Source organism: Carassius gibelio, chromosome B15 (assembly GCF_023724105.1).
Source record: "Carassius gibelio isolate Cgi1373 ecotype wild population from Czech Republic chromosome B15, carGib1.2-hapl.c, whole genome shotgun sequence".
NCBI classification, from domain to species: Eukaryota; Metazoa; Chordata; class Actinopteri; order Cypriniformes; family Cyprinidae; genus Carassius; species Carassius gibelio.
In genome coordinates this window covers 10168710-10196414 of record NC_068410.1, presented here as the reverse complement: position 1 = coordinate 10196414, position 27705 = coordinate 10168710, and the positions used below count along the sequence as shown (strand labels likewise).

At 34.9% G+C, this 27705-nt stretch overlaps 2 protein-coding genes across 3 annotated transcripts; one reads left to right on the top strand and one right to left on the bottom strand.

Annotated features, from left to right (window-relative positions):
* Positions 1-4998: 4998 nt before the first annotated feature.
* On the bottom strand, positions 4999-11400 carry LOC127973123 (tsukushi-like). 2 transcript variants are annotated; one of them, XM_052577192.1, is made up of 2 exons: positions 11159-11400; positions 4999-6851 (listed from the first exon to the last, which is right to left on the bottom strand). In XM_052577192.1, exons 1-2 carry the CDS (start codon positions 11207-11209, stop codon positions 5808-5810), a joined length of 1095 nt encoding a protein of 364 aa, XP_052433152.1. In that variant the 5' UTR covers positions 11210-11400; the 3' UTR covers positions 4999-5807. The 2 variants fall into 2 exon arrangements, with proteins under 2 accessions (XP_052433152.1, XP_052433153.1); XM_052577193.1 differs by lacking the exon at positions 11159-11400 and adding an exon at positions 7936-8093.
* A 2351-nt stretch (positions 11401-13751) lies between these two features.
* On the top strand, positions 13752-24626 carry gucy2f (guanylate cyclase 2F, retinal). Its single transcript, XM_052575544.1, has 19 exons — positions 13752-14429; positions 15087-15880; positions 17010-17311; positions 17399-17753; positions 18231-18315; positions 18419-18515; positions 18595-18723; positions 18814-18894; positions 18985-19161; positions 19268-19424; positions 19541-19690; positions 19853-20001; positions 21083-21246; positions 21381-21573; positions 21649-21823; positions 21952-22050; positions 22133-22227; positions 22704-22789; positions 23391-24626. The coding sequence occupies exons 2-19, from the start codon at positions 15136-15138 to the stop codon at positions 23473-23475; spliced, it is 3324 nt and encodes a 1107-aa protein (XP_052431504.1). The 5' UTR covers positions 13752-14429; positions 15087-15135; the 3' UTR covers positions 23476-24626.
* Positions 24627-27705: the final 3079 nt, after the last annotated feature.

Below are 27705 nucleotides of genomic sequence, written 5' to 3'. Positions count from 1 at the left end.
GTTGAGTGTGACGTGTGAACACAGAGCCTGGTGTGTCTATTCGGGTGCACAATAAAGCTTTTTTTCCTCATACACGCAGTGTTACAGTGAGAAAGCCTTTATTGTGCTAGTTTTCTGATACTGTGAGACTGGTCTTTAACAAAAGGGAATAAAGATGACTACTGTGTCTGACTCCAGCAGCAACTTGAGAATTAAACTTCTGTGCACTGCCACACACTCAAGTATGGAAGCTCATTTCCATTTTGGAATAAAAATTTTTTTTTTAAAGTAATTTAAAGTAATTGTGACTTTATTCCACAATTCAGATATTTTTTGAATTGTGATATGTGAACTCACAATTAAGAGGAAAAAAAGAACTGCAAGATTTTTTTTAAATATTATTTTATATTATATCATTTATCACTTTATATCAAATTTAGCCTATAACATATTTTAGAGGATGGGGGTGGGGGGACGGTACATTGTTTTAATGATGGGAAATCCAGAGAAGGATGTTGTTTGCTTTTTATGTGGTGTCTTTTTTTTATATAACATATTGTATGAAAACAAGAAGTTGGAGTGGATCATGTGGCTTGTTTTTTGTGCACGATTTAATAGATTTAATATTTTTCCTCTCAACCTTTTTTTATGAATCTGAATTGGAAATCAATAGCAGCATACTATCTGAAACAGTATAGCACATTGTAAGAATGCTTTTCTAATGAAAAATGTATGAGATTTTCATAGGTGAAATGTGACCATGGCTGCATTTTTTCTGGCTTTTCATTCCATCGTTGTTTGTGTTCTGGTTCCAAACACTCAGCCCTTTTAATAGGACTCAAATGTGATTGCTCGTTCTGTATCGATTCTCTTGTGCATTTAGTTTGTGTCAGGTGTTTGGCGCTGGGCCATTGTCTTTGCTCTAGCAATAAATATTGAACTTGTAGCCTTGAATTAACTGAACACTGGGAATCTGGTTGAGAGAGTTTATCAAGACTACAGACTAACATTTTTTGGGTGTTTACAAGTGGAGACTTAGATTTTTTAGGGTTTTAATGACAACATTGGTTCTTTCCATAATGAACTGTGGCTTGGATTGATTATGCCATATCAGATGGTTCACCTAAGGCCTATTTCATTTCAGTCCTTATCTAAAGTGAGAGCAAGTGATATGAGACACTACAGCTGCATCTGAAAAAATTTTGAATATCATGGAAAAGGTCTTTATTTTTTGTAAATGTAATTAAAACAACCAAACTTTCTTATATTATAGATTCACTGCACACAAAACTGAAATGTATCAAGAGTTATTTTTTTTTTCTTTTTAAATTCTGATGGTTACAACTTACAGCTTAGGAAAATTAAAAATTCAGTATTTCGAAAAATTAGAATATTCAATTGTGAGCTTAAAAAGTTTGATTAATTTTGATAAATGAGAATAAATACTGGGTACCTCTTGGGCTAGTTTAGAACATGCAACCACAATTATGGGAAAGACTACTGACTTGGCAATTGTCCAGAAGACAATCATCAACACCCTCCACAAGGAGAGTAAGCCACAGAAGGTCATTGCTGAAAGTGTTGGTTGTTCACAGAGTGCTGTATCAAAATATATTCATAGAAAGTTGACTGGAAGTGTGGTAGGAAAAGATGCACAAGCAACAGGGATGACCAAAGCCTTGGGAAGATTGTGAGGAAAAGCTGATTCAAGAACTTGGGAGAGCTTCACAAGGAGTGGACTGAAGCTGGAGTCAGTGAATCAAGAGTCACCACACTCAGACGTCTTCAGGAAAAGGGCTACAGTTGTCACATTCCTAGAACCAAGCCACTCCTGAAATGGAAAAAAAAAAAAACATCAGAAGCATTTCACCTGGGATAAGGTGAAAAAGAACTGGACTGTTGTCCAGACTGTTGTCAAGTCCAAAGTCAGTGCAGCCATCTACCCGGAGATTTTGGAGCACTTTATGCTTCCATCTGCTGACAAGCTTTATGGAGATGCTGATTTCCTTTTCCAGCAGGACTTTAGCACCTACCCACAGTGCCAAAACAACTTCCAAGTGGTTTGATGACCATGATGTTACTGGGCTTGATTGGCAGGTCAACTCACCTGACCTGAACCACACAGATAATCTATGGGGTATTGTGAAGAGGAAGATAAGTAACATCTGAAAAACAATAGAGAGGAGCTGAAAGCAACCTGGGCTTCAGTAATGCCTCAGCAGTGCCACATCGCCTCCATGCCACGCCACACTGAAATAGTCATTTGTGCAAAAGGAGCCCCAACCAAGTATTGAGTGCATAATTAAACCTGCTTTGGAGATCTCTTTTTTGAGATCTCTTTGGAGATTTCTTTTTTGCACATCTTTTTTTGATTGATCTGTGAGAAAATATTCACATTTTTCCAATTAAGCTGCAAGTCATAACCATCAGAATTAAAACAAAAAAAAAAAAAATCTGGAAATATTTCAGTTTGTGTGCAATTAATCTAGAATATAAGAACGTTTGCTTTTTGAATTAAATTACAAAAATAAAGAACTTTTCCATGATATTCAATTTTTTTTAGATGCACCTGTAAAAGATTTATGATTGCTTACATGCAGTATAGTATACACAAGCAGGAGAATTCATTGTAGTTTATTACCCAATGAACTGTGTCCCATAACTGCTTACATCATCATGTCTAGTGCAACCTCTCACATGGTAAGGCAAGTTGAAGCTCATAAGAGACAAGGAAGATAAGCAGTGTCTGTTCTAAATCAAATTTAGCAATTCATTGTGACCATGTACAATGTTAAAAGGTAAAGGTTACTGCTGGTTTGTTGTGATTTGTTAAGTAGGTCACTATAGTATAGGTGACAATGTAAAAAAATAGGAAATCAATGACTCATCCTTATTGCTTTATATAAGCTCTCATTTATCAAAGAATAAATAATGAATAACTTCTATTAAAATATATTGCTAGAATCTTTTGAAATGAGTAGCGATATTATCACTCACACAGAACGTGTTTTTGTTTAAAAGCATGCAATGTAGCGTCTGCTTTTTTTCTTTGTAAACATGCACGATGGACGTCTGACTTTTGCACATGCTAGAAGTTCAACTTAAAAATGAGTCTCTAGACACGCCATGCGTCTGGTGTTTTTCCATGAAAACCATGTGAACCCTCCCTAATCTGGTTTGCAATTGATTTATGTATATATATATAAATATATATATAACTTTTTTTTTACACAAAAACTAAAGATTAGGGATGCACCGATCATGATTTTTCATGGCCGATTCCGATACCGATTTGCGATTTTTTTTTAATTTATTTATTTTTTATCTTTAAGCAACAAACAAGAAAGAAGGAAAGTGTGCATAAACAAGATGTTTATTTGGTATTTAATAGGCCAAACTGGCTTTTGGTAATTTGAAAACAATAACTGCAACCATCTGAAATTAACAGCTACATTACATAAATCAGCATTTAGCTTTTGTGTTTGAATTGGGTTGAAACTACAGAGAACTGGCCTTAAATTTAAAGATTAACTGCAACCATGTGAAATTAAAGGCAATAACTGCATAGTTCTACAATCCAAACAACACAATCAACACACATTCAATAAGATGTTTCTTGATCAGCATTCAGTATTTTAGTTTTTAAATTTGGTTTTAAATAAAAAAAGATCTTTATTTACAGACTAAATAAAAGTATGGTATATAAATAGATTATTCCAAAATGTTAAAATCAAATAATGTTGGTGCGAGTAAAACAAAGATGCAAAGTGTTTTCATTCATCCAATAAAAAAAAAAAAATAAGGGTAATGATTCACATGTGTATTTTTTTCACTTGAGCCAATGAAAAATAAGTAACTATTCTCTCAAGTAAAAAAATATAGATGTGAATCTTTACCCTAAATTTTTTTCATTGGATGGATGAAACACTTTTTCTCAGTGTGCTACAGCAGGTGATTTTTAAATCTAATTAAGTCGATGTAATTTTGAGGTAAAATAAAAATAATCATCTGTCGTTTACTTCTGGCTTTTCAAACGTGTATGCGAGTTCCAATTTACAAAAAAAAAAAAAAAAAGTTTCGTCACAGTTTAGTCCGTTTCGTTTCTCATCCAACACGTGAGAGGTTGATCTGAACATCTCTTCACGGTCTACTCGTGTTCACTGTTCAGGGCTCGGACCGGTACAGTAGACGCTCGCGCAGCTTTAGTGCGCGCAGAAAAGGGACTCTTATTTGTGCGACAGTACACCAACGGCAGATCGCTTCCTGCTATCTGTGCCACAGACATGTAGCTCTGCATTTCCAGTACTGATCGGCTGAGCGTGTCCTGCGCACAGATTTCGAAATACTTCCACACAAATGACATAGCGAACGGTTACAATGTAGTCTGTGCACGCGGCCGCACTTCCAGAAAAATCGGCCTAAAGAAGACCAAAAACCGGCCGATTGCCGATCGCGTATTTTAAACAAAAACCGGCCGGTTCCGATTTATGGCCGGTCAATCGGTGCATCCATACTAAAGATATTTGTTTGCTGCCTTACAGCTATGGTATTCCCTTCAGGAAATGCTAATCCAGTTTATTTTAAAGGATTTCTTAACATTAATTGACTGTTTGTTCTGGCAATAATTCAGAGCTGCTAAGGGGATATGAATCCTCGGCCTGTGAGTCCTACAAGCTTAAAGCATGATAGGCTAAAGTCTTCTTTTCTAATTCAGCCATCATGTCTTCTGTTCACTTAAAACTGCTGTCCATGGTTACTCTGAGAGAATGGATAATGCCTTATTCTTGTAAAAAAAAGAGAAAAAGTATGGGATAAGACACTGGGTGTGTTTTTTTTTATTGTATTTGTAATACTGAGTGTGTTTAACTAAAGAGAACAACATGAGCGAGGCCTGTATTATGACTAAATGCACTGCGTGACTCAGAAAGAACGTCGGCTCTGGCTTAATTTTGGAAGTTTAGATAGAGTTTGGGGAAGTGAGCAATAAATCACAAGATTGAACACGAACACTGTTACGTGTAAAGTTGATTATCTTTTATTAAAAGTATAATTTTGTACAAACATTAAACATACCTCAGCTCACATGATGAACAATCATTGTGCATTTATTTATTTTAAACCCATACAAATCTCATTAAAAAGTGCAAAATTTCAGATCAAGTAAACGCCTGTAAAATGACGATTTAGGAATTATAAAGAGATGTTAACTTAATGTTACATTTCAGTCAAGTATCAGTCTGAGTGATTTAGTAATATTTTGTAGTTTGTAAGTCATATTTAGGTTCAGTATTGGGAAAACTTTTCACTGACAAATCAATAAGTTACAATTAATTTCTTAAATTCCAAATATTGTATTTTATCCTTTGTGCTATCAAAAACTAAACCCACTAAATTAAACAAACCAAATTGTATTGTCCACAGTGATTTAAAATTGATTATAAGGAGGCATCCAAACATTAGAAACATTTCATTCCAAAATACTTACTACTAAATGAATTACAATGTAAGGCACCACGACTTATAAATTGACCTGCAACACTGTTGTGTTTGTACAAAGTCTTTGTTACAAACATTTAAGACTGTTAGTGTTTAACAAAACAAAAAACCATCAGAGCTGACATCACACCGCAAATTTCAGGTTACATATTAAGTAGAAGAATAAAAATGTGGTGACTAAAGTGCATGAGTACTGTGTGTACTGTGCGTACTTAAATGTTGGCATAGTATGTGCAAATATGATGCAATCTCGAATTACAAATAAGAAATATCTTAAGAGATACTAAAAAGGCACAGAGATGAGAAAAAGAGTCTTTCCTGGAACTTCAGGCTCATAAGATCATTCCTGCGTTATCACAGGTAAGTATGTCATTAGGTTTGGCTTGTCCAATCTGTCTGTGAAACTGTCCTTGCTTGTGTGTCTTCCAACAATGCACGTTTGGACCTAAAGCTATGCTCTTTATGTTTGGCATCTTTGTAAAGACGGTCCTTGGTAACGGTGTGACAGGAGTATTGGACAAATTGAGCTCTTGTAAAGAAACGAGGCCACTAAAAACATCTGGGCTCAACGTCTTGAGCCGGCTGTTGTTTGACAAGTCTAAGACCTGAAGGTTCTTCAAACCTCTAAAAGCATCTGGTTGAATGAGGGTCAGGTCAGACAGGCTGCTCAGAGACAGGTGAACCAGTTCTGTCATCGAATCAAAGGCCCCTGCATCAATGGTGAAGATGAGATTCCCGTCCAGGTTCAGATACTGAAGTGGGATCCCGTTAAGCATCGGCACCTTCTTCAGTTGGTTCCCTGCCAGCATAAGACTCTTGATGTTCAATGGATGGCCAGGGGTCTTCCTGGAAACGGATGTAAGAAGGTTTCTTGACAGGTCCACCATGATTGGTACATCCTGTGCTCTGGGTGTGAAGAGATCAAGATTGAACTCTTTGAATCTGTTTTCACTCAGATCCAGCTCAGCCAGAGGGAGTCCTGTGAAGCAGCTGTCGCCAAGATCCTCAAGAGCGTTGTTGCTCAGGTCCAACGTCTCAAGGTAGCGGAGTTTGGAGAACGCTTTGGGACTGGCGTGTGAAATGAGATTGCCACTCAGGTCCAGACTAACCAAGGTGGTGTAACCCGGTCCGGAGAGCATCGAGTCGCTGATGAAGGTGATGGAGTTTAAGGAGAGGTCGAGATGGGACGTGTCCAGAGGGATGGGGACAGGAGCGTTCACAGGGCCGATTCCACTGCAGTCCACTTTGGTAAGGCTGAAACTGTCGAAGAGGCCAAAGCTCTCCACTTCACACCGACACTGTGGATGGCAGTTCTTCACAGCTCCCGTGACAGCCAGGCCAAGCAAAGAGAAGAACAGCAATGTGGCCATAGTGAGCTATAAAACAAACAAAAAACACACACATAGGACAGGGTTTAATTTTGCAGTCATAAAAGTCCCAAAACAGAATGAACCAATAAAATTCATCTTGAACATTTAGTTCCCTATAACTAGCAGTACCTACAACAGAGTTCCTATAACTACCCTGTTATCATCAAAACTGAACCATATAACCCTTTTTGAGGGGTCTGAAGAGATGAATAGTCGCTCATTACATGGTGATTGTGTAAACCTTTGCATCCAATAATTAACAGCTGCAGTGCATGTACATGCTTGTCACTCTGGGTCTGTTTATTCACCCATTACACTAAAAGTATAAAATATTCTTTTCTTCTAGTGCAACTCGATGAGTCCTAATTTTTCCACACACTCAAAGGATTTGACCTAATTCTTATGATCAAAGAGCCTATTAAATTGCACTTTCTCAATTACAGCAACAACTTGTCATGATTAGAAGGGTGCAAGGCTTTTCTCATGGAGAATTTAAGAACGGTTAGCACATAATTATTCAATTAAAGAATACAGAGAACCTCACAGGCTTTGATGCTTTAATATATACAAACCGGTATTTGAAAATTTTACATTAAGTTAAATTATTAATATCGATATTATCAGGTTTTCAGGTATTATAAGTCTACATTTATGGTAAATTCTGTAATAATTGAACACATTCAAATTTGTAATTCAGGTTATTCAGTATGAAAGCCAGATAAAAATATGAAAATAATATCCAATAGTATATATTCATTATAAAAGATAATAAAAAATAAATCGCAATAAAAAGCCAATACTTCGATCTTCACACGATCCTATAGAAATCATTGAAATATGTTTTAATGTTTTTGTGGAAACCATGATACATATATTCAGGACTCCTGATTAACAGAATAATTATTTGATTAAATGTTAAATGGCACCCTTGCTCAACAATGCTTGCTTCGTTTTGAACAGTTGTGTGTGTGTGTGTGTAAATAAACCTGAATTACACACGTAAATTGTAAATAACTTAATGATTGCTAAAGAAATCAAAGTGCAAAAAATCATTATGGAATCATTATATACATAACTGAATAGTGCTTACTCGTTTTCATGGAGTTACAGAATGATCTGAAAAAGTAGAGCGAAGATTTATGTGTCGCGCAGGTGGAGATGTTCTCTCCGACTCCAGCTGAACTCTATAAATGCTCCGCCATGCTCTACTGACGACTTTTATTATCGGACCGCCCACCCATGTGCTCTTTGTTTAACTAAATGACCTGAACTTAAACCTCCCCTTCAACACTTGGCCACAGGTCTAAATACAAACAATACTGCTGAATCTGGGCATGGGTTAACCTGATTGCAAAACCGGTCAAAGAAACCTGACAGCCTCAAACTAATCATTGGAATGAAGCAGCAAAAATGACATTAGTTTGTAAGATTGCGTGAATGGATATGTATAAAGATTAACAGAGCCTGCACGCTAGGTACAACAATTACCTCTTATGTAATAGATTGCATAATAGGTAAAATGAAAATACTTCACTTACAGTGTGTACACTGACAACAATTTAGTGAGATATAACTGTTAACTTCTAATCTGTGTTACTAACACAATGATACAAATGCTGTAAGAAATTAGTACCCATAATGAAAGAATTATGACAAAAAAGTGCTACTTAAACTTGATGAATCTGCTTAAATAGAAGTTTTATTAGGGATATAGACACAAACCTATGAGCTCAGACATGTCTTTCCTTTTCTGCTCTGGTGACAAAAAGAGCCAGCAGATGTGTTCCTTTTCAAACTGAAAGTACTCTATTCTCACGGTTGGTCAGTTTAAGGGAAAAGTTCACCCAAAAAGGAGAATTTACTGAAAATTGTCTCACCCTCAGGCCATCCAAGCTGTGAACAAGTTTGTTTCTTCATTGGAACATATTTGGAGAAACTTTTCATCACTTCACTTTCTCACCAATGGATCCTCAGAGTGCATGGGTGCCACCAGAATGAGAGTTCAAATGGCTGACAAAAACATTGCGATAATCCACAAGTAGTCAGCACAGCTCCAGTCCATCAATAAACATTTTGTGTAGCAAAATGTAACTTGTTTGTAAGGAACATATCCACCATTACGATGTTTTTAGCTTCAAACCATTGCTTTCTGCTAAAATATGAGTCCTTGATCTATAATATTGTTTGCTCCAGTGAAAAAGTTGAATCCGTCTGTATCAGATGAGAAATATGCACAGATCAAGAACTGTTCACAAGAGAAAACAGTTCTTAACAAATATGTCGGCGGATTTTGATGTGAGGGGACAATAGGGGATGGACTTATGGATTATGGACTCATATTTTTGCCAGAAACAATAGTTTAAAGTGAAAGCATCTTTGTTTTAAATGCAGATTTTGCCGTCATAAGATGTAAATTAAAGCAATAGTCACACTGATTACTTGTGGACTACTGTGATGTTTTTATCAGCTGTTTGGACTCTCATTCTGATGGCACCCATTCCCTGTAGATGATCCATTTGTGAGCAAGTGATGCAATGGCAAATTTCTCCAAATCTGTTCTTATGAAACAACAAACTAACCACATCCTTGTTGGCCTGAGGGTAAGTAAATGTTCAGCATATGCTCATTTCAGTGTTAACTATTCCTTTAAGAGAAAGTCTGTTTATATTCTAACAGGGCCTTCCAAAAGCACTACGAACGATTTTCTGCCACATTTATCCCCTCAAATTAATTTTGTATTGTCAGATATATTACTCAATAATGGAATTTGGTGCCATGGATTCTTCCGTCAAGCTTGTGGTTGCATGTTTCCAAGTAGCCCTACGTAGACATCTGCCCATGTGACAGGGTTATGAACACCCCCCACCGTAAAATCCCTCCTTAAAATGCCTGAAGTCTAAGTGGAATGTATTTTAAAAGCAATCACTGTCAGTGGTTAACTGCTAAATATTTAAACCATTTATCTTTCTCCTAAATGTGGGATATTATCCTTACACCTTCCCTTTCAGTGAGTCTGTGTGAAAACGGACCAGTATTAGAATGCAGATCATTCTCAACGTACTTTTTCTTTCTGCAGTTAACACAACCGAAAGAGAACTACAGTACAAGAGAACTACAGTAAGTTCTTAACCAATTTGATCAGCAGACAGCAGACATCCTAATCCAATAAAGCTGAAAGAATGCAGTACTTTAAGGGGGGTCTGATTTAATGGGAGCTTAACGTCTCAAACAGCTCACTTTTGAGTGCCAGGTACTTTTTGTGATGCCAACTTCACAGCAGTATGTAACTTTTGAATTACAAGCTAGAGACATGCATCAAAGCCCTCAACAAATGTTTATGGGGGTTGACTACAGTCCATCTGACATCATGCAGATTGCCACCCATATCCTAGAAAGCTCATTTGTATGCAATAAAGCGCTTGTGATCCTTAGAAGTAAAATAATAATAATTAAATAAAGAGTTTAAAACAATATCAAGACAGGGATATATTATGGGTCATAAGTAAACTTTCATTTTACCATTATTGATGGGTTGCAATAGCACCCAACGAACATGTAAGGAGACAATCAGTCTGACTGCTATTTTTTTATTCCCTTTTTATTCAAGTCTACTGACAAATGGCACCTTTTGGTTGAAGTCTAATGAACAGAACTTATGCTTCTTCCTCCAACAGGAAACAACCTAATTACTCAATTGTGCCTTTCATTCAGGTGTGAAAAACAATTTAAAGCAATTTAAGTCCAATTGTCAAATAGAACCCAAAACAAAGATTAATTTATATATTAAAGATGGAATAAATGTTAATTAATAAAAAATGTACGTATGTATGACGCCATTATATGTTCTAATTTTTTATGTTTTATTTTGTGAACAGCAGAAAGAAAATAATTATTTCTTTAAAAATTGTGCAAAACAATATTGGTTGATTTACAGTAATATCAATGCACCATCACGCTGTCTAGGTAGGCAGCTGAATAGGTTTTGAGACACAGCCAAAATCTCTGCTTTTGACGGTTTGATCCATATCTGCATTCAGCTAAAAATACAATCGCAGAGGAACTCTGTAAACACCTAACAACGCTCAAAAAACGTGTGACTTTTACGGCACCAGAATGTAAAAACAAACAACAACAAAAAAAAAACGTTACTTTTTTCATTGTGTCTTTATTTTTCATTACGCGAACTACTAAAGATACTGGGGATGAAGCATCAGCGATTTTTTCAAGTAAAACGAGCAATACAGACAAACGCCAACAGTAAGACACGTTTGTGAGATACAGGAGAAAACTTTTTTATTTTTCGTTAAACTTACCATGTGCCGGGACTCGTCTGTCGGAGAGCTTTTACTTTTCCAGGCCAGCATCGGAAAAAACTTCTGTTTTAGGGATTGTCATATCCTGTGCTTTTTGTAGTGGGGCAATGAGCACGTCTGCGGTATTGTCTTGGTTGTGACTACGTCGATCCTTCGGTTACACACTGACTACAGAAGATGAAGCGATAAAACGCCACCGCAAGCAGCACATTCTCGTCTAGAGTTTCACTCACTGAAGATAATCCGCGCCCACAGCTAGACGCGGCGAGCGTCAACAGCGCCCTCTTGCGGCTAAAATACAACACTACAGACCGTTTAAATGTATACTGGGGGTTGTATTCTGACCTTTTCCTAACTATATCCGAATATGTTTTTATTTTGAAATTAAACATATAAATAAACAATAGCTTTTATACTATCACTATACTTAAGTCAAAACATTTTTTTTTCTGAAAAATATTTAGGCTACTTTACAATAAAGGAGAAGCATGCCTAAGGACAAATCTAGAGTGATAAATAACTGTGTGTACCCATAACAAATATTCTTGTTTTTTGACTGGTTGAACAGCCCTGTAGGGCCTTTAAAGATGCGCATTCACAAAGAGTATCATAATTTTTGCACCACTTGTAGTATTTGTGTATTTACATCATTTTGAAAAATCTATAATAAAAATAGTCTAATAATAAAAGTCAGTGGGTTCCACACCGAAAAGAAAGTTTTCCAGTTCAAATAAATTGTATTTATATATTGTGTTTTTTTTTTCATTGTTAAAAATGAAGTCTGCAAACAACAGAATAAATAGAATCACGATTAATCTTGTACTTTCTCATCAGTCTTTAGAAATAATTGAAATAATTTTCAGTAATAATTTTCAATTTAATAAACATTAACGTATATATATATATATATATATATATATATATATATATATATATATATATATATATATATATATATATATAAAATAAACTTAAAACAACCTTTAATTTGTACATTATGAATGAGCTTGGATGTTTAAAAATGCAGATTTTTTAATCCACTAGATGGCAGTACAAGAAAAACAAAACCAATTGTCTTCAAGAAGCCCACATTTCAATGAAGAGCGCAAAACAGTCATTTTAGTTAGATTCACTTATTAATTGTAACACAAATATTAAAAGGTATATGAAGTCTGTCTACAGCAATGGTTAACTAATAATAACTATAGAGATGTCAATGCAAACCCTGTAAATGTTTCAAAGATGAAAACACTTGGTTTGTTTCCTTTGAAAAAGGTTATTGAGTACTACAGAGTGCTGTAAAATTACTTGCAAGTGCTTTGGGTGCTGTTTGCTGAGTTTGCATCCTCTGTTTCTGGTTGAAGGGCAGAGGTGTCAATGTGTAACATTTAAGAAGCTCAGAGGCTTATTGGATATGGGTCAGCACATCTCTCTTGCCCTCCTCCCGCTCTCTCACTCTCACTGCACATATCACCAGAAAATCTCTACAGTAACCTGAAGACAAACGTACACGGGCCTGCACCCATGCCCAGGTGCATTAAGCTCCTCGAGCACATCAGAAATCCCAAAAGTCATGTGATCCATCAGAAAGTCACGGCTTATGCAACCACCTAAAGTTTTAATAGCCAGCAAATGGAATGCATTGAAAATGTGAATCAGCCAGTTAAAACTGTTTGAGCACCAGAAAATTGTTTATCATTTCCTGGGCTTGTATTTCTCCGTAATAATGAGTCCAGATGAGCTCAAGGAGACCTCAGACGAGTCCTCAAAACACAAGGTTTAACTGACACAGGCAAATGTAAGAGAACTCTTGGGATCGTCCAAGGGAGCGCCCTTTGTTAACTTTAATTATGCCCAATACACCTTGTGTAAATTCAATTGAAGAGGGCCTATCACAGCTACACAAACCAAATGCCTAATTACACTGATTAAACGCTCATGCACAATGGGGTCTCCATGGTGAGCTGGAGATGGGCTGCTGAGACCTTGCTCGACCTTAAATAAGAACCTTGAAGATGAGAGCTCAAAAAGCATAAGAATAATAGTAAAGTGTAGGGTTTTTTCTTTAATTTTTGAATTAAGCATAATTTAGATATTTTTGTGGAGGTTTTAATTGACTGGAGACTGTAGGTCTTGAAATATATGGTTGTCAAACATTGTCAAACCCAAACCAACAAGAACAATGCAATACACATTTCTAAGTGCTTTAAACTAAATTTCTCTATTTTATCTCCTGAAAACACAATAAAATATAAATATAAATCTATATATCTATATATATATATATATATATATATATATATATCTATCTATATATATATATATATATATATATATATATATATATATATATATATATATATATATATATATCTATATATCTATATATATATATATATATATATATAAACGACAGTTAATTTAATTTCGTAACTGAATGGATTTATGTCATTATCTGATTGGTTCATTTTATTTAATCACTCTTCTTGGCCCATGAAGCTGTCTTCCTAATGTGCAATTTACGCTTGTGATTCTGTACACTATAACGCGCATCAACATTATTTTATATTTCCTTCGTTTGTCTGAAAAGTAACTAGTTAGTTTCACGACTAGCTCAGTCAGTTAAGGTGGGTCTGAAGCGTTAACGTATGTCTGCAATCCTCTTATTTTGTCCCTGACCCAGTATGGATTACATTCATCCGCGGGTCACTTTCAAAGGACTTTCATTGAACAGAGAAACATCTAGGCCTCTAGATAATTTCGAGAGGATATATTTAAAGCGCAAATGACTTTTTATTATTATTATTATAATGATGCATTTAATTATTTTCATGCCCGACAAGGATTTCAGAAACTGCGATGTGAAGGAAATAAGGTAAACATTCAACCCATATTGACAACACTATCGAGGAGATTTACTGCAATATTCATAACAGTGAAGCTGGAAAATGTTACTGAACGTAAGGTGTGAATTGTGAAGATGCAAAAGGGCACCTGGATTGATGACTGCAGGCATTAAGTAGCTCTCCAGGGTGCTGAAGTTGAATCACTCAACGCCACTGACGAGCCTCATCAAACTCTTATTTGTGAACTGAGATCTGCTCAACATTTGTTTATACCCACGGCGCGACTGATGCTGGAAAACCGTCGTGAAGGATGAGCGTCTAATCATTTGAAGGATATACATCTACGTTATTAAAGCAAACACTGGAGGAACGAGTTAAACTTTGTGGAGATGTTTTCATGCACCAAGAGGCCCATATAAATAATGGTAAGTTCAGTTTCTCAATTGCATTTTATGTAGCATTGTGTTCCAGTTTGTTCACTTGCATAAATATAATTGCAGAAAAATGTATTATTATTATTTTTTTTTGCATTTGTAGTGCATCAAAAAAACTGGTAGTGAAACAATTGTCACTCGGTAAATTTTTACAAATAATTATAAAGAAATAACAAATAGCACATTGAATTAAACATGAAATATAAATGTAGAAAGACTTAAGTAGTATTATCTTGCAAAACGACTACAATAACTCCCCAATGTTTTATTTTCAACTCGAAAAAAATAAATCCTACAATTAATAATATGATAAAACTGTCTATGAAATGTTTTAATTATTATGTAAAAAATCCATATTTTCCCCTTGTCACAAAAATGTCATGTAACGTCTACATTCACTGTGTCTAATCTTTTAGATAGAATCACACAGTCAAGTTTAAACTCTAATTCAATTTAAAATGAATGCCAGATTATCAATTTTGAATTAGTTTGATCAACTTTGGTGAGATTAAATGAATACACTGTACATAAAATATACAACCTAGCTGTGTATAGAACACAAAAATCCCATATTATTAAATATTTGGCCTTGAAAACTGATAAACAGGTGCCATGACTTCTGTTCATGTCTAACCTGTTGTTTTCCAGGTGTCTCTTTGTAACATCCATCTTTCATAACGGCTTCTGACGGAGGACAATGCAACATATTCACCTCCCGTTCGGAGGTGCTTTATGGGATTTATCCAGTTACCCCTGCTGCCCCGTCCTCTGGAGCAGACACAGCCTCTCTACGCTCCCCTTTTACAGCATTACACTATGGATTATTCTTGGTGTTTTGACTTTTCCATGTTGTGTCCAGTGCCTGATTTTCAAAGTAGGCGTCCTGGGGCCTTGGAACTGTGACCCTTATTATGCAAAATCACTTCCTGCCATTGCGTCCAGACTGGCTGTTAGCCGAATAAATGAGGATTTTAGTTTAGACCTGGGCTGTACGATGGACTTCGTCATCCTTCAAGAGGCTTGCGAGACATCCAAAGCCTTGACCTCATTTGTACAATATGAGAACACGGTTGATGCGTTTATAGGCCCTTCAAATCCAGGATACTGCAATGCTGCGGCGCTTATGAGCAAGAATTGGGACAAGTCTATGTTTTCATGGGCGTGCATTAACCATGAGTTAGACCGGGTCCAGAGCTACCCAACATTTGCTCGAACTTTACCATCCCCGACACAGGTGCTCTTCAGTGTGCTTAGGTTTTTTAGCTTGGCTAACATAGCCATCGTGTCTTCTAATGAGGATATATGGATCGATACGGCTGCTAAATTAGCTAGCGCTCTCAGAAACCAGGGGCTTCCTGTTGGCATTGTTGTGTCCATGGGGAATAATGACACCATGCTGGAGAACACGTTGCTGAGCATACGAAATGCAGGGCTGATAAAAGGTGAAGTGTTTTGGACACATCGATTTGCAGTGTCTGCATAAACATTCCTTTTATGTTTAGAGGCATTAAGAGATTTTTGCTCCGGTAAATATTTCTCAGTATTTTTTAAGGTCAATTGCTGCATAGAATTTCTTTTTTAGAATTTTTTATGATGACAGTTTTAACCAGTAAAACGAATGGTATCATATAAATAATAATACTTTTTTTAAAATTGTTTTTACTTTTAACCAATAAATATTAATAAATTAGAAATATTTTACAATTAAAAAGTATGATAACTTTCCTTTCACTTTAAAAGTATAATTCTATTATTTATAATAATATATTATTTTGTATAATTTATATATTATAGTAACACTTGTATATATTCTACTATATTTAAATTTATTATAATAGATACTAATATAGTTACAGTTCTTTTCAAATTATTATATACTTTGAGTGGTTTTCAATGTAAAAAAAAACCAACAACAACATACAAAAAAAAATCACTGCTATCTATCTATCTATCTATCTATCTATCTATCTATCTATCTATCTATCTATCTATCTATCTATCTATCTATCTATCTATCTATCTATCTATCTATATATATATATATATATATATATATATATATTATATATGTATATATATATATATATAAATATATATTATATATGTATATATATATATATATATATATATATATATATATATATATATATATATATATATATATATATATATATATATATATATATATATATATATATATATATATATATACATTATGATTAAACAGATGGCAGCTGAATCTTTGCTTTATCTCTAATCACTTGGCCAAAAGGAGGTTTATCTTTAACAAACTACCAAAAAAAAAAAATCATTTGTTTAAACGTGTGTGTAAATGCATGCACTACATTTGTTGCTCAGTTAAAGATATGTATGTGACACTAAGCTTTCCAAAATTTTAAACAATGTTTGTTCAAAGGTTTGTTCGATTCATTCAACTGTCATACAAATTTGTAATCATGGTCCTTTTTTTTTTTCTTTTTTAAAAAGGAAAACATATTTTTTATTTAGGTACAAATACAATATCTTTGCTAAACTGATTCAGCACAAATTAATTAGTTTTTCATGTTTCAGTCATCATTATGTGCATGCACTCAGCACTCATTGGAGGAGAGCAACAAACGTCATTCCTGATGAAGGCCTATGACATGGGATTGACGAAGGGTCAGTATGTGTTTATCCCATACGACACCCTCCTGTACAGCCTGCCCTACACCAACACCACCTACTTCCCACTGCAAAACAACACCAAACTGCGCAAAGCCTACGACGCTGTACTCACCATCACCATAGAGTCAGACCTGATGTCATTCAACGAAGCATACAGTATGGCCAAACGATTCGGAGAACTGATGGTGTCACAAGAGCCAGAGCAGGTGTGCACAGTGCACTTTGAAGCATTTATAAGTCTTATTTGTACACGTGCATAAAACATTACATTAAAACATTCTGTTACATTTCAGGTCTCTCCGCTCTTTGGTACAATCTACAACAGTTTGTACCTCCTTGCAAAGTCCATGCACAATGCCAGAAGAGCCGGTAAGTGGTTCTCCGGGTCCAACCTGTCCTCCTTCACGAGGAACATCACATTTTCAGGGTTCAACCAGAACATCCGCATGGACGCCCAAGGGAACGGGCAGACTGACTACGTGATCTTAGACACTGATGGCTGGGGATCTGAACTGTATCGTTGCTTTTATGTGAAGCTGACGTTAGATAAAGTGCTGTTCGCCGGGACGTACATTCATTTCCCTGCAGGTTCACCTCCACCTTCAGACTCCAGCTGCTGGTTTGACCCCAATGCCATCTGCGCAGGAGGTACAACAAACCCACACAAAACCATACTCAATGAGAAACAGATATTTGACTATTAATAGTTTTATTTTTTCTGCTTAAAAGCAACATTCATTATTATTATTAATAATATTATTATTCAAACAATAACATTCATATTTAAATTATTGTAAGAAATATCACTTTTATCTTCCAATATATTTTTTGTAAATTATCAATATTAAATATTATGATTATTATTCTCTAAAAAAAAATTTTTAGAATTTTTTTTTAGAAATAATAAATTTGATGAAGAAATACTCAATTAAAATGATTAATTATGATTAAATTATATTTACTTTAGCAGCTTTCTCTCTTTCTCTCTCTCTCTCTCTATTTATTTATATTTATACATTTACATATAAGCATAGTAAAAATAAAATGTATACCTGAATTTGTATATGCTGAATTTCTTTTGTGTAAATATCCAATTTTAAATCCATGTATTTTTTTGTGTTATAGGTGTGGAAATAACATATGTCATCATATCGTTCGTGACTGCACTCATTATTGTTCTTGGTTCTATTGGTCTCACTCTATTCGTAAGGTAATATTGCTGTGGTTTTGATAAGATCCTATGATATTTGTTTCATTTCATGAACATACAGAAGGTACAAGAAGTTGTGTGTTATCTTGTCTGATCTTTGTAGGCGGCGAATCCAACAAATCCAGCTGATCAAAGGGCCCAACAGAATCCTGCTTACACTTGAGGATCTGACCTTCATCAACCCTCAGCTGAGCAAGAGGGTATGTGTCGCCCGACCAGCTGCTTTCTTTAAACAAGACCTTTTTAAAAAAAATATTTTCTATGCATCTCTTCTCACAGAAAATCACCCTTGAGGATCTTTGCGACTCAAAAAGTTACATTGAGGAGAAGAGCATAGGTGAACGTTCCCGCTCTGTGAATAGCATGGCAACAGCAACACATGAAACATCAAACGTGGCTGTATACGAGGTGATTGTATGCGATTTCAAATTTTGTTTTATATCGAACACACCTTGTTTTTTCAACTTGACACAATTTAAATCATTTTGATTTTTGCAGGGCGACTGGGTGTGGCTAAAAAAATTTAAGGAGGGACATTTCAAGGAGGTTAAACAGAGCACCACTAAGATCTTCACCAAGGTATTGGCTAAAAACAATTTATTTAAGACCAACAGTTTGGTATGAGCTTGTTCTTTGAGTGACACTTCCTATCATCTTTATAATTCCCAGATGAAGGACCTACGGAATGAAAATGTCAATCCTTTTTTGGGGTTCTTCAATGATTGTGAGATGTTTGCCATTGTGACTGAACACTGTTCTCGGGGGAGTCTACACGATCTCCTTCGCAATGAAGATGTCAAACTGGACTGGATGTTTAAATCCTCTTTATTACTGGATCTCATCAAGGTACTTTTGAACATTATAATGAATATAAATGTCAAAATGTGATCTCCAGATCATTTCCAAATGCATTTATAATGTCTGTCTTTGGTTTCTTGTACCCATCCAATAGGGCATGAAGTATCTTCACCACAGGGAATTTCCTCATGGGCGCCTGAAGTCTCATAATTGTGTAGTAGATGGACGTTTTGTCTTAAAGATCACTGATTATGGATACAGTGAGATTCTTGAGACCCAGAAAGCGCCAAAGGAGACCCCACCTCCAGAGGGTACGGGTGTTTACTTTTGAAAAATCTTGTTTATTTACAACGCAAGTCTCACTTTTACTACATCCAGTTCTCTGATATTAAACAAAAATGTGATAAGGCAATTCTTTGTCTCTCAGATCTATTCTGGACAGCTCCTGAACTTCTCAGAGACCCTGAAAGTCCACGGAAAGGAACTTATAAAGCAGATGTGTACAGTTTTTCGATTATACTTCAAGAAGTGGTGGTCAGAGGAACGCCGTACTGCATGCTCGGATTGTCCCCTGAAGGTTGGTTATAAAGAAGATCTACTAAATTATTCCTCTTACAATAATAGTTTGAAGAATCAGTTTTGAAGAGGTAAACAGTATGTTACAACAGTAACTGTTTTGGTATTATCAGTTAAATTTGGCATCTCTTTATAAGCAGCAGCATTTTTATGGTATCCGCAGAGATAATAAGGAAGGTGAAGAAACCTCCGCCTATGTGCAGGCCCACTGTCGCTCCAGATCAAGCTCCACTGGAATGCATTCAGTTAATGAAGCAGTGCTGGAGTGAACAGCCTGACAGAAGGCCTCCTTTTGATCAGATCTTTGATCAGGTGAGTTTAGAATAGTTGTTTTGGAGTTTCTTGAGTGCATTGGCTAACACAGTAACAAACATATTTAAGGAACTTTGTAGTTTTTAGAATGGTTGCTTACTTTGTGTACTGATTTTAAAGTATATTGTGCCAGCTATTTTTGTATTGTATTATTGTTTAGCATCATAATTGATTTATTTGGTGTTATTTGATGCTATTATTAATGATACATTTTGAGTTTTCAAAATAAATTAATATGTTTATTCAGCAAGAATGCATCAAACGGATCAAGAGTTACAATAAAAACATTTCTAATGTTATAATTTTTTTTTCAAATAAATTGTGAATTCATCAAAGAATACTGGAAAAAAATCTGTCATGGTTTCGACAAAATATATAAATTTATAAAAAAGAAAAAAGAAAAATAATAATAATACAAATAATTATATATATATATATATATATATATATATATATATATATATATATATATATATATATATATATATATATATATATAATTTTTTAAAAATATTTACAGCCTTGGTGAACATAAGAGAATAATAATAATAAAAAAACTCATCTTACTGATCCCAAACATTTTATTTTATATATAAATATATATATATATATATAAATATATATATATAAATATAAATATAAATATAAATATAAATATAAATATATATATATATATATATATATATATATATATATATATATATATATATATATATATTACTGGATTGCATTAAATACACTTTCATTAAAGTGGTAAAGGCCTAGTCAGAGAGTTTGACTCCTAACCCTAAGTTTGTGGGTTCGAGTCTCGGGCCAGCAAAAACATGACTGAGGTGCCCTTGAGCAAGGCACCAAACCCCCAACTGCTCCACGGGGGCCACAACATGAATGGCTGCCCACTGCTCCAGGTGTGTGTTCATGGTGTGTGTGTGTTCACTGCTGTGTGTGTGCACTTTGGATGGGTTAAATGCAGAGCACGAATTCTGAGTATGGGTCACCTTACTTGGTTGTATGTCACGTCACTTTATAGTGATTTGTTACTTATTTTCAGTGATAATTGTTTCCTATTTTCTGTTTTCAGTTCAAGCTCATCAACAAGGGCAAAAAGACCAATATTATTGACTCCATGCTGCGTATGCTGGAGCAGTACTCCTCCAACCTGGAGGACCTGATCAGAGAAAGAACAGAGGAGCTGGAGGTAGAGAAACAGAGGACAGAGAAGCTTCTGGCTGAGATGCTTCCTCCGTGAGTATACGTTTTCGTACACCAACACTTCCATTCACTAATGGTCGCATACTTCATTTTATTTTCTCCGCTAAGACAAGTTCCTGGATCAACATCTATGTCAAATTAAGCTTCATGTATTTTTCAATTAACAGTTCTGTGGCAGAAGCTCTGAAAACCGGTGCCTCCGTGGAGCCAGAGTACTTTGATCAAGTCACCATCTACTTCAGTGACATTGTAGGCTTCACCACCATCTCATCCCTTAGTGACCCAATTGAGGTTGTAGACCTGCTCAATGACCTTTACTCCCTATTTGATGCCGTGCTTGGCAGCCACGATGTCTATAAGGTACGTTTGGAAGTCTGAGAGAACCGAACAGCAATTGATTTCCATGAAAAGCCAGTTAACTCTTCTTTATCACAGGTTGAAACCATTGGAGATGCCTACATGGTGGCCTCTGGGCTGCCAAAGAAGAACGGCAACAAGCATGCAGCCGAGATCGCCAACATGTCCCTGAACATTCTCAGCTCTGTGGGCTCCTTCAAGATGCGGCACATGCCAGATGTTCCGGTCAGAATACGGATTGGCATTCACTCAGGTGAGCACTCAGTCTCCAGCTGTTTTCATCCGCTTAGTGATACTGAACAAAACCCTCTTGTGATGCTCATGTTATCTTCTGATGTCCAATGCTTGTCCCTCATGCTATAATGTTTCTTCTCGATCCAGGGCCGTGTGTTGCTGGAGTCGTGGGTCTAACTATGCCTAGATACTGCCTTTTTGGAGACACAGTCAACACCGCCTCTCGTATGGAATCTACAGGGTTGCGTATGTTCCATATTTTTGTGATATACTAACCCCATGATGTACTGTGATGAGAAGAAACATCAATAAACATTATTTCCTTCAGCTTACAGAATTCATGTGAACATTAGTACAGTGAATATTCTCCGCTCACTGAACGATGGCTACAAAATAGAAGTCAGAGGAAAGACTGAGCTTAAGGTACTAACACAAACACTTTCTTTTAAGAATCATACTAAATAATAAATTGTAACTTAATAATATTTTAACATATGCTACAGTTCAAATATATGTGGTCAGTTAATACTTGCATTCAGCAAGCATGCATTAAATTGATCAAAAGTGACATTAAATACATTTATAATGTAAAAGATTTATATTTTAAATAAGTGATATCTTTTATTCAGCACCAAATTAATATATTGGAATTATTTCAAAATGTATTAAAAAAAAAAAAAAAAAAAATATATATATATATATATATATATATATATATATATATATATATATATATATATATATATGTATATGCATGTATTTTTTATAACATAAATGCAGCCTTGGTGAGCATGAAAGACTTCTTTCAAGAAGATAAAAAAAAACCTTACTGACCCCCAAACTTTTCCAATACCTTAATGTGGACATTTTTTATTCATGTTTATGGATTTTGTTTTTAGGGGAAAGGCATTGAAGAAACATACTGGCTTGTTGGAAAGTCTAATTTTACAAAGCCTTTGCCAAAACCACCAGAGATCAAACCAGGGTAAGAATTTAATAGAATTTTACCATTTATTTTAAACAAATATAATTTTGTATGCACACACACACACTTAATTAACTTAGCATTTAATGTAAAGCAGTGGCCTTTTTTATTATACTGCACTTTATTTTACTGAATATCAATTGTATTTTACCACACCACTTTCCAAATAAATTATACCTTTATATGCATTTTGTGGTTTAGATTAATTTTCTTTGTACTTATGAATGGGATACTATTTATGGATTGGATAATTGGATTTATGCATCAGGGAAGACAACCATGGTTTGAAACCTGAGGACATTGAAGCTTACAGGAAAAGGAAAGCTGAGAAAAAGGCATGAACCTGTACACATTTGCAAGGAGGTAGTACCTTGCATGCTGTGCTGTATTTGTCATTTGGTTAGGGTGTTTTCTGGTTGGTTTGTTTGTGTTGTGGTGGTGGTTATTGTAGTGGCGGACATTCTGCTTATCCGATTATTTGTGCATGTTGTGTATTATTGCAGTTTTTGTGAAATGCATTACTTACCAAGGTCCAAAAATGATCTACAACTCTGTCTGTCATCATCACTGATAACTTTCTAAATTATTTCTCAACTTTTAGAGATAACTGGCAAGATATGATGACGGAGGAGATCAAGTCATTATTCCGCAAGGCCAACAGACAAGTGGACAAGCCCAAAATCTGAGAAGCACAAGGATGACCAAGACTGGCCAAGAAGGAAAGACACATGACTGAAGTTGCATGGGAGAGAAACAATGGACAACACTAGCATGTGTGTTTCACTGCAGCTTACAAAGGCTACTTTAATAGGATTGGTTGTTGTCTGTTTAATCTGACTCTGCACAGCGCAGCAGAAACAACAGTGCTAATGAAATGGCCACTGAAGAACAAGTCAGTGAAAGTATATTTCTTTCTAAGTGGCTAAGTGTGCGTCTCGTACCAAAGGCGACTACACTTGTTTTTGTTTTTCACAGGTGTTTCACATTTTGTGTTCTCACATATTTGTTACACATGGTGGAGCTTAAATTGATTTTCTTTGATCTTCTCTAACTAAAAAACATAATCAGATTCGGCGAGGCTTAGTGGACATCTGCTGCAAAGTCCAAATGGCATATTCTAGCTATGTTTATGCAAAAGCCAGATCGACTGAGGTTGGTTGTCAGCAGGTGCTTACAAATGTAAGGCTGCTGTACGTTGTCTGTGGAATGCAATAATTCTGTGAATTCTGATAATTTATGCAAAGAGATTTATTTGTACTATGCGGAATATTCATTAGGTGTACCTTGCAATACATTTAGAAAACAGGGCAAAACTGATACTGCTTTTAAATTACATATAAAATCTGACTAATCTGTTTAAAAAAGGGTCCTGTCTCTCTCTGATGAAGCATATGTGGTTGTACTGGATGTAAAGTGAAATGTTTAAGATGCTGTGCAGTTTAAGTTGTATTAAACATGTAGGCTGGGTTTGTCTGAGAGGGAATGACTGCCTTACATAAGCTGTTTAAAATTAAAACTTGAGTTTTCTGTCAATCAAACCTATCAGCCACAAACTGAGTGGCATTTTTTATTGTAATTTTTATGACCTCATTTTCTGGGAGTCAATGTAAAGGCCGGTCAGATCTCAACAGGCCTCTCTTTAAAAGTTCAGTTTTGCACTCCAAGCAATTGTCTGTTAAACATGTATACAAGTACTGTACAATATTATACTCTAATTGTTAAATTTCATGAGCAATTGTACTGATAGCATTAGGAGACTTGAAACGTTCAATTGTATGCTTGCAAAATACAATGTTGTTCTGATGCTCCGTACACACAATAACATATTTGAACAAGTTTTTTTTTTGCCATGCCTTTTTGTTTCTTCCATTATAGGCTATAATGAAAGCTTATGAAACAGCCTCAGTAAACAACAATTTCCATCATTTCAAAACAGATGAGTCACATGATTCAAGGTTTTTAAAGTTGTTTAATTGTTTAAGGCTACTGATGTCAATCATTTCAGGTTTGATATTAGCTACTGTATATTTCGTAGCGTATCAAGGCAAGCACCAAATGTAGTTGTCACTGATGAACACTTGCGTTCAGTTTGACTTTTTATTTCCTATTTGGTTTTTAGTATGGCGATTTTTTTTAGTTAAGTTAAACAACGTTTGTTTAACTTTAACGTTTTGTTTTACAACACAGAGTATAAACCTTGCTAACAATAGTTGCTAAGCGAGGGCTAGGCCTAGGCTTCACAAGTAAAGTATTTAACCGACAAATAGGAAGTAGCAACATGTAGCTTTAAGCGGCGACAGCTAGCTTTATTATATTTTATTTTTAAAATAAAAGTGAATAGGTTGGCCTAAGTAAATATAAGTAAAAAGCTGTCTTGACATAAAAGCCTATGTGTGCGGTGTGTAAATATAGCCGACATTATCTGAAGTGTGTCGACAAGTTTAGAGCTGTTTTTGGTTTGTTCTGTATTCTCAACCATTTCTCATGTCTCATAGGTATGGGAGGCCCTTTCAGCATAAAAACGTCCCAGCGTTACTCGTCGTAATTATATTTTTACTAGTAACAATTCAATTAAAGAGCTCTATAATTTAATTTCTACTAGTAACAATTACAATTATAGAGCTCTATAATTCAATTGTTACTAGTAACAATTATGATTATAGAGCTCTCTAATTGAATTCTTACTAGTAACAATTACAATTATAGAGCTCTCTAATTGAATTCTTACTAGTAACAATTACAATTATAGAGCTCTCTAATTGAATTTTTACTAGTAACAATTATGATTATAGAGCTCTCTAATTCAATTGTTACTAGTAACAATTCCAATTAGAGAGCTCTACAATTCATTTATTACTAGTCATATGTCTCCATTGACTTCCATTCATTTTTAATTATAGAGCTCTGCAATTCAATTGTTACTAGTAACAATTCGGATTATAGAGCTCTCTAATTGAATTGTTACTAGTAACAATTACAATTATAGAGCTCTGTAATTCAATTGTTACTAGTAACAATTATGATTATAGAGCTCTCTAATTGAATTCTTACTAGTAACAATTACAATTATAGAGCTCTCTAATTGAATTCTTACTAGTAACAATTACAATTATAGAGCTCTCTAATTGAATTATTACTAGTAACAATTACCATTATAGAGCTCTCTAATTGAATTTTTACTAGTAACAATTGAATTACAGAGCTCTTCAATTAATTTATTACTAGTAAAAATACACATTAAAGATATGTGTAATTGCAGAGCTCTCTAATTGAATTACAGAGCTCTCTAATTCAATTGTTACTAGTAACAATTGAATTAGAGAGCTCTCTAATCGTAATTGTTACTAGTAACAATTGAATTACAGAGCTCTCTAATCATAATTGTTACTAGTAACAATTCAATTAGAGCTCTGTAATATGGGAGGCCCTTTCAGCATAAAAACGTCCCAGCGTTACTCGTCGTAATTATATTTTTACTAGTAACAATTCAATTAAAGAGCTCTATAATTTAATTTTTACTAGTAACAATTACAATTATAGAGCTCTATAATTCAATTTTTACTAGTAACAATTATGATTGTAGAGCTCTCTAATTGAATTATAGAGCTCTGCAATTGTATTCTTACTAGTAACAACTGAATTAAAGAGCTCTATAATTCAATTTTTACTAGTAACAATTCCAATTAGAGAGCTCTACAATTCATTTATTACTAGTAAGAATACAATTGCAGAGCTCTGTAATTCAGTTGTTACTAGTAATAATCCAATTGCAGAGCTCTGCAATTCCACTAGAGAGCTCTCTAATTCAATTGTTACTAGTAAAAACTGAATTACAGAGCTCTCTAATTGTAATTGTTACTAGTAAAAACTGAATTAGAGAGCTCTTTAATTCAATTCTTACTAGTAACAATTCCAATTACAGAGCTCTATAATTGTATTATTACTAGTAGAAACTCCTATTCATGAGATGCAAAACAGATTGCAGATATCCCGCCTACAACAGTGCATTTCAAAATAAAAGCCCTGTAGCGTGGTTCTAAAGTATCCTGAAATATTTTACAGACTTAGGTAACATTAATCATGTTCACATTAAAGCAAAATTAAGATGATGCCTGAGATGAATATTTACAGTGTTTAGAATTGATATGCAATAATAGAATGATTGTGTTTGTTGTTTAGTAAAATAGAAAACATTAGGCCAAATAGTCTTAAACTTTGTCATAAATTGTGACTCTGGGTTAAATCTAGCCTAAAGTTTTTTTCAAGTTTTTTTTTTTTTCTTCTTCTTTTTTTCTCCAGGTTGCAATATTGTTTTATATTTTGCCTTCAAATAAGCTTATGCCTGTTGTGGTTGCATGTGTTTGTTGTTAAGTAAAATGAACAAGAGAACACTGAGGAATTCTGACTGTGCATTTAACTCTTTTGTATATATAAATATATATATTATCGTTAGTCTCATATCATAATTGATAAAAGTTATATTTCAATGTTTTTGGTAAACAAGAAAAAACAATTTTTTTTAGAAATCACATTGTTATTTTTTATTGATATTATAACAGTACATTCAACCAGATGTGTGGATAAGTATGCAAAAAGAAAAAGATCCATCATCAATTGCCTAACCAATAAAAGTGACTTAGGCTTATGACTTATGGAATGGGACTGTAGGCAGTCCAGAGAGCCATTCTTTCAGGAAGGTCTGGTCAACATCTGATATGGGCACACATGGGTCAGTCTTGTTGATCTCGGGTTTACACGGATCAGTTTTGGATTTTAACCATGATCCGATGGTTCTGGGGGCAAAGCAAAGTGTGAACAGAAAAGATTCTTACACACAGGTAGTTTACGTCTATCTGCCAGTTGCAGGTAGTATAATAGGGACGTTGTTCTCCAAGATGCAACACCACCTTTCTTCT

Bases quoted from the DNA above. Each gene is read 5' to 3' on its own strand.
- gucy2f (XM_052575544.1), top strand. From the start codon at position 15,136: ATGCAACATATTCACCTCCCGTTCGGAGGTGCTTTATGGGATTTATCC. The intron at 22,051-22,132 runs GTATGTTCCATA...TATTTCCTTCAG, and splicing joins TATGGAATCTACAGGGTTGC to CTTACAGAATTCATGTGAAC. The intron at 22,790-23,390 runs GTAAGAATTTAA...CTCAACTTTTAG, and splicing joins CCACCAGAGATCAAACCAGG to AGATAACTGGCAAGATATGA.
- LOC127973123 (XM_052577192.1), bottom strand. From the start codon at position 11,209: ATGCTGGCCTGGAAAAGTAAAAGCTCTCCGACAGACGAGTCCCGGCAC. The intron at 6,852-11,158 runs GTAAGTTTAACG...TTTGTTTTATAG, and splicing joins CAGACGAGTCCCGGCACATG to CTCACTATGGCCACATTGCT.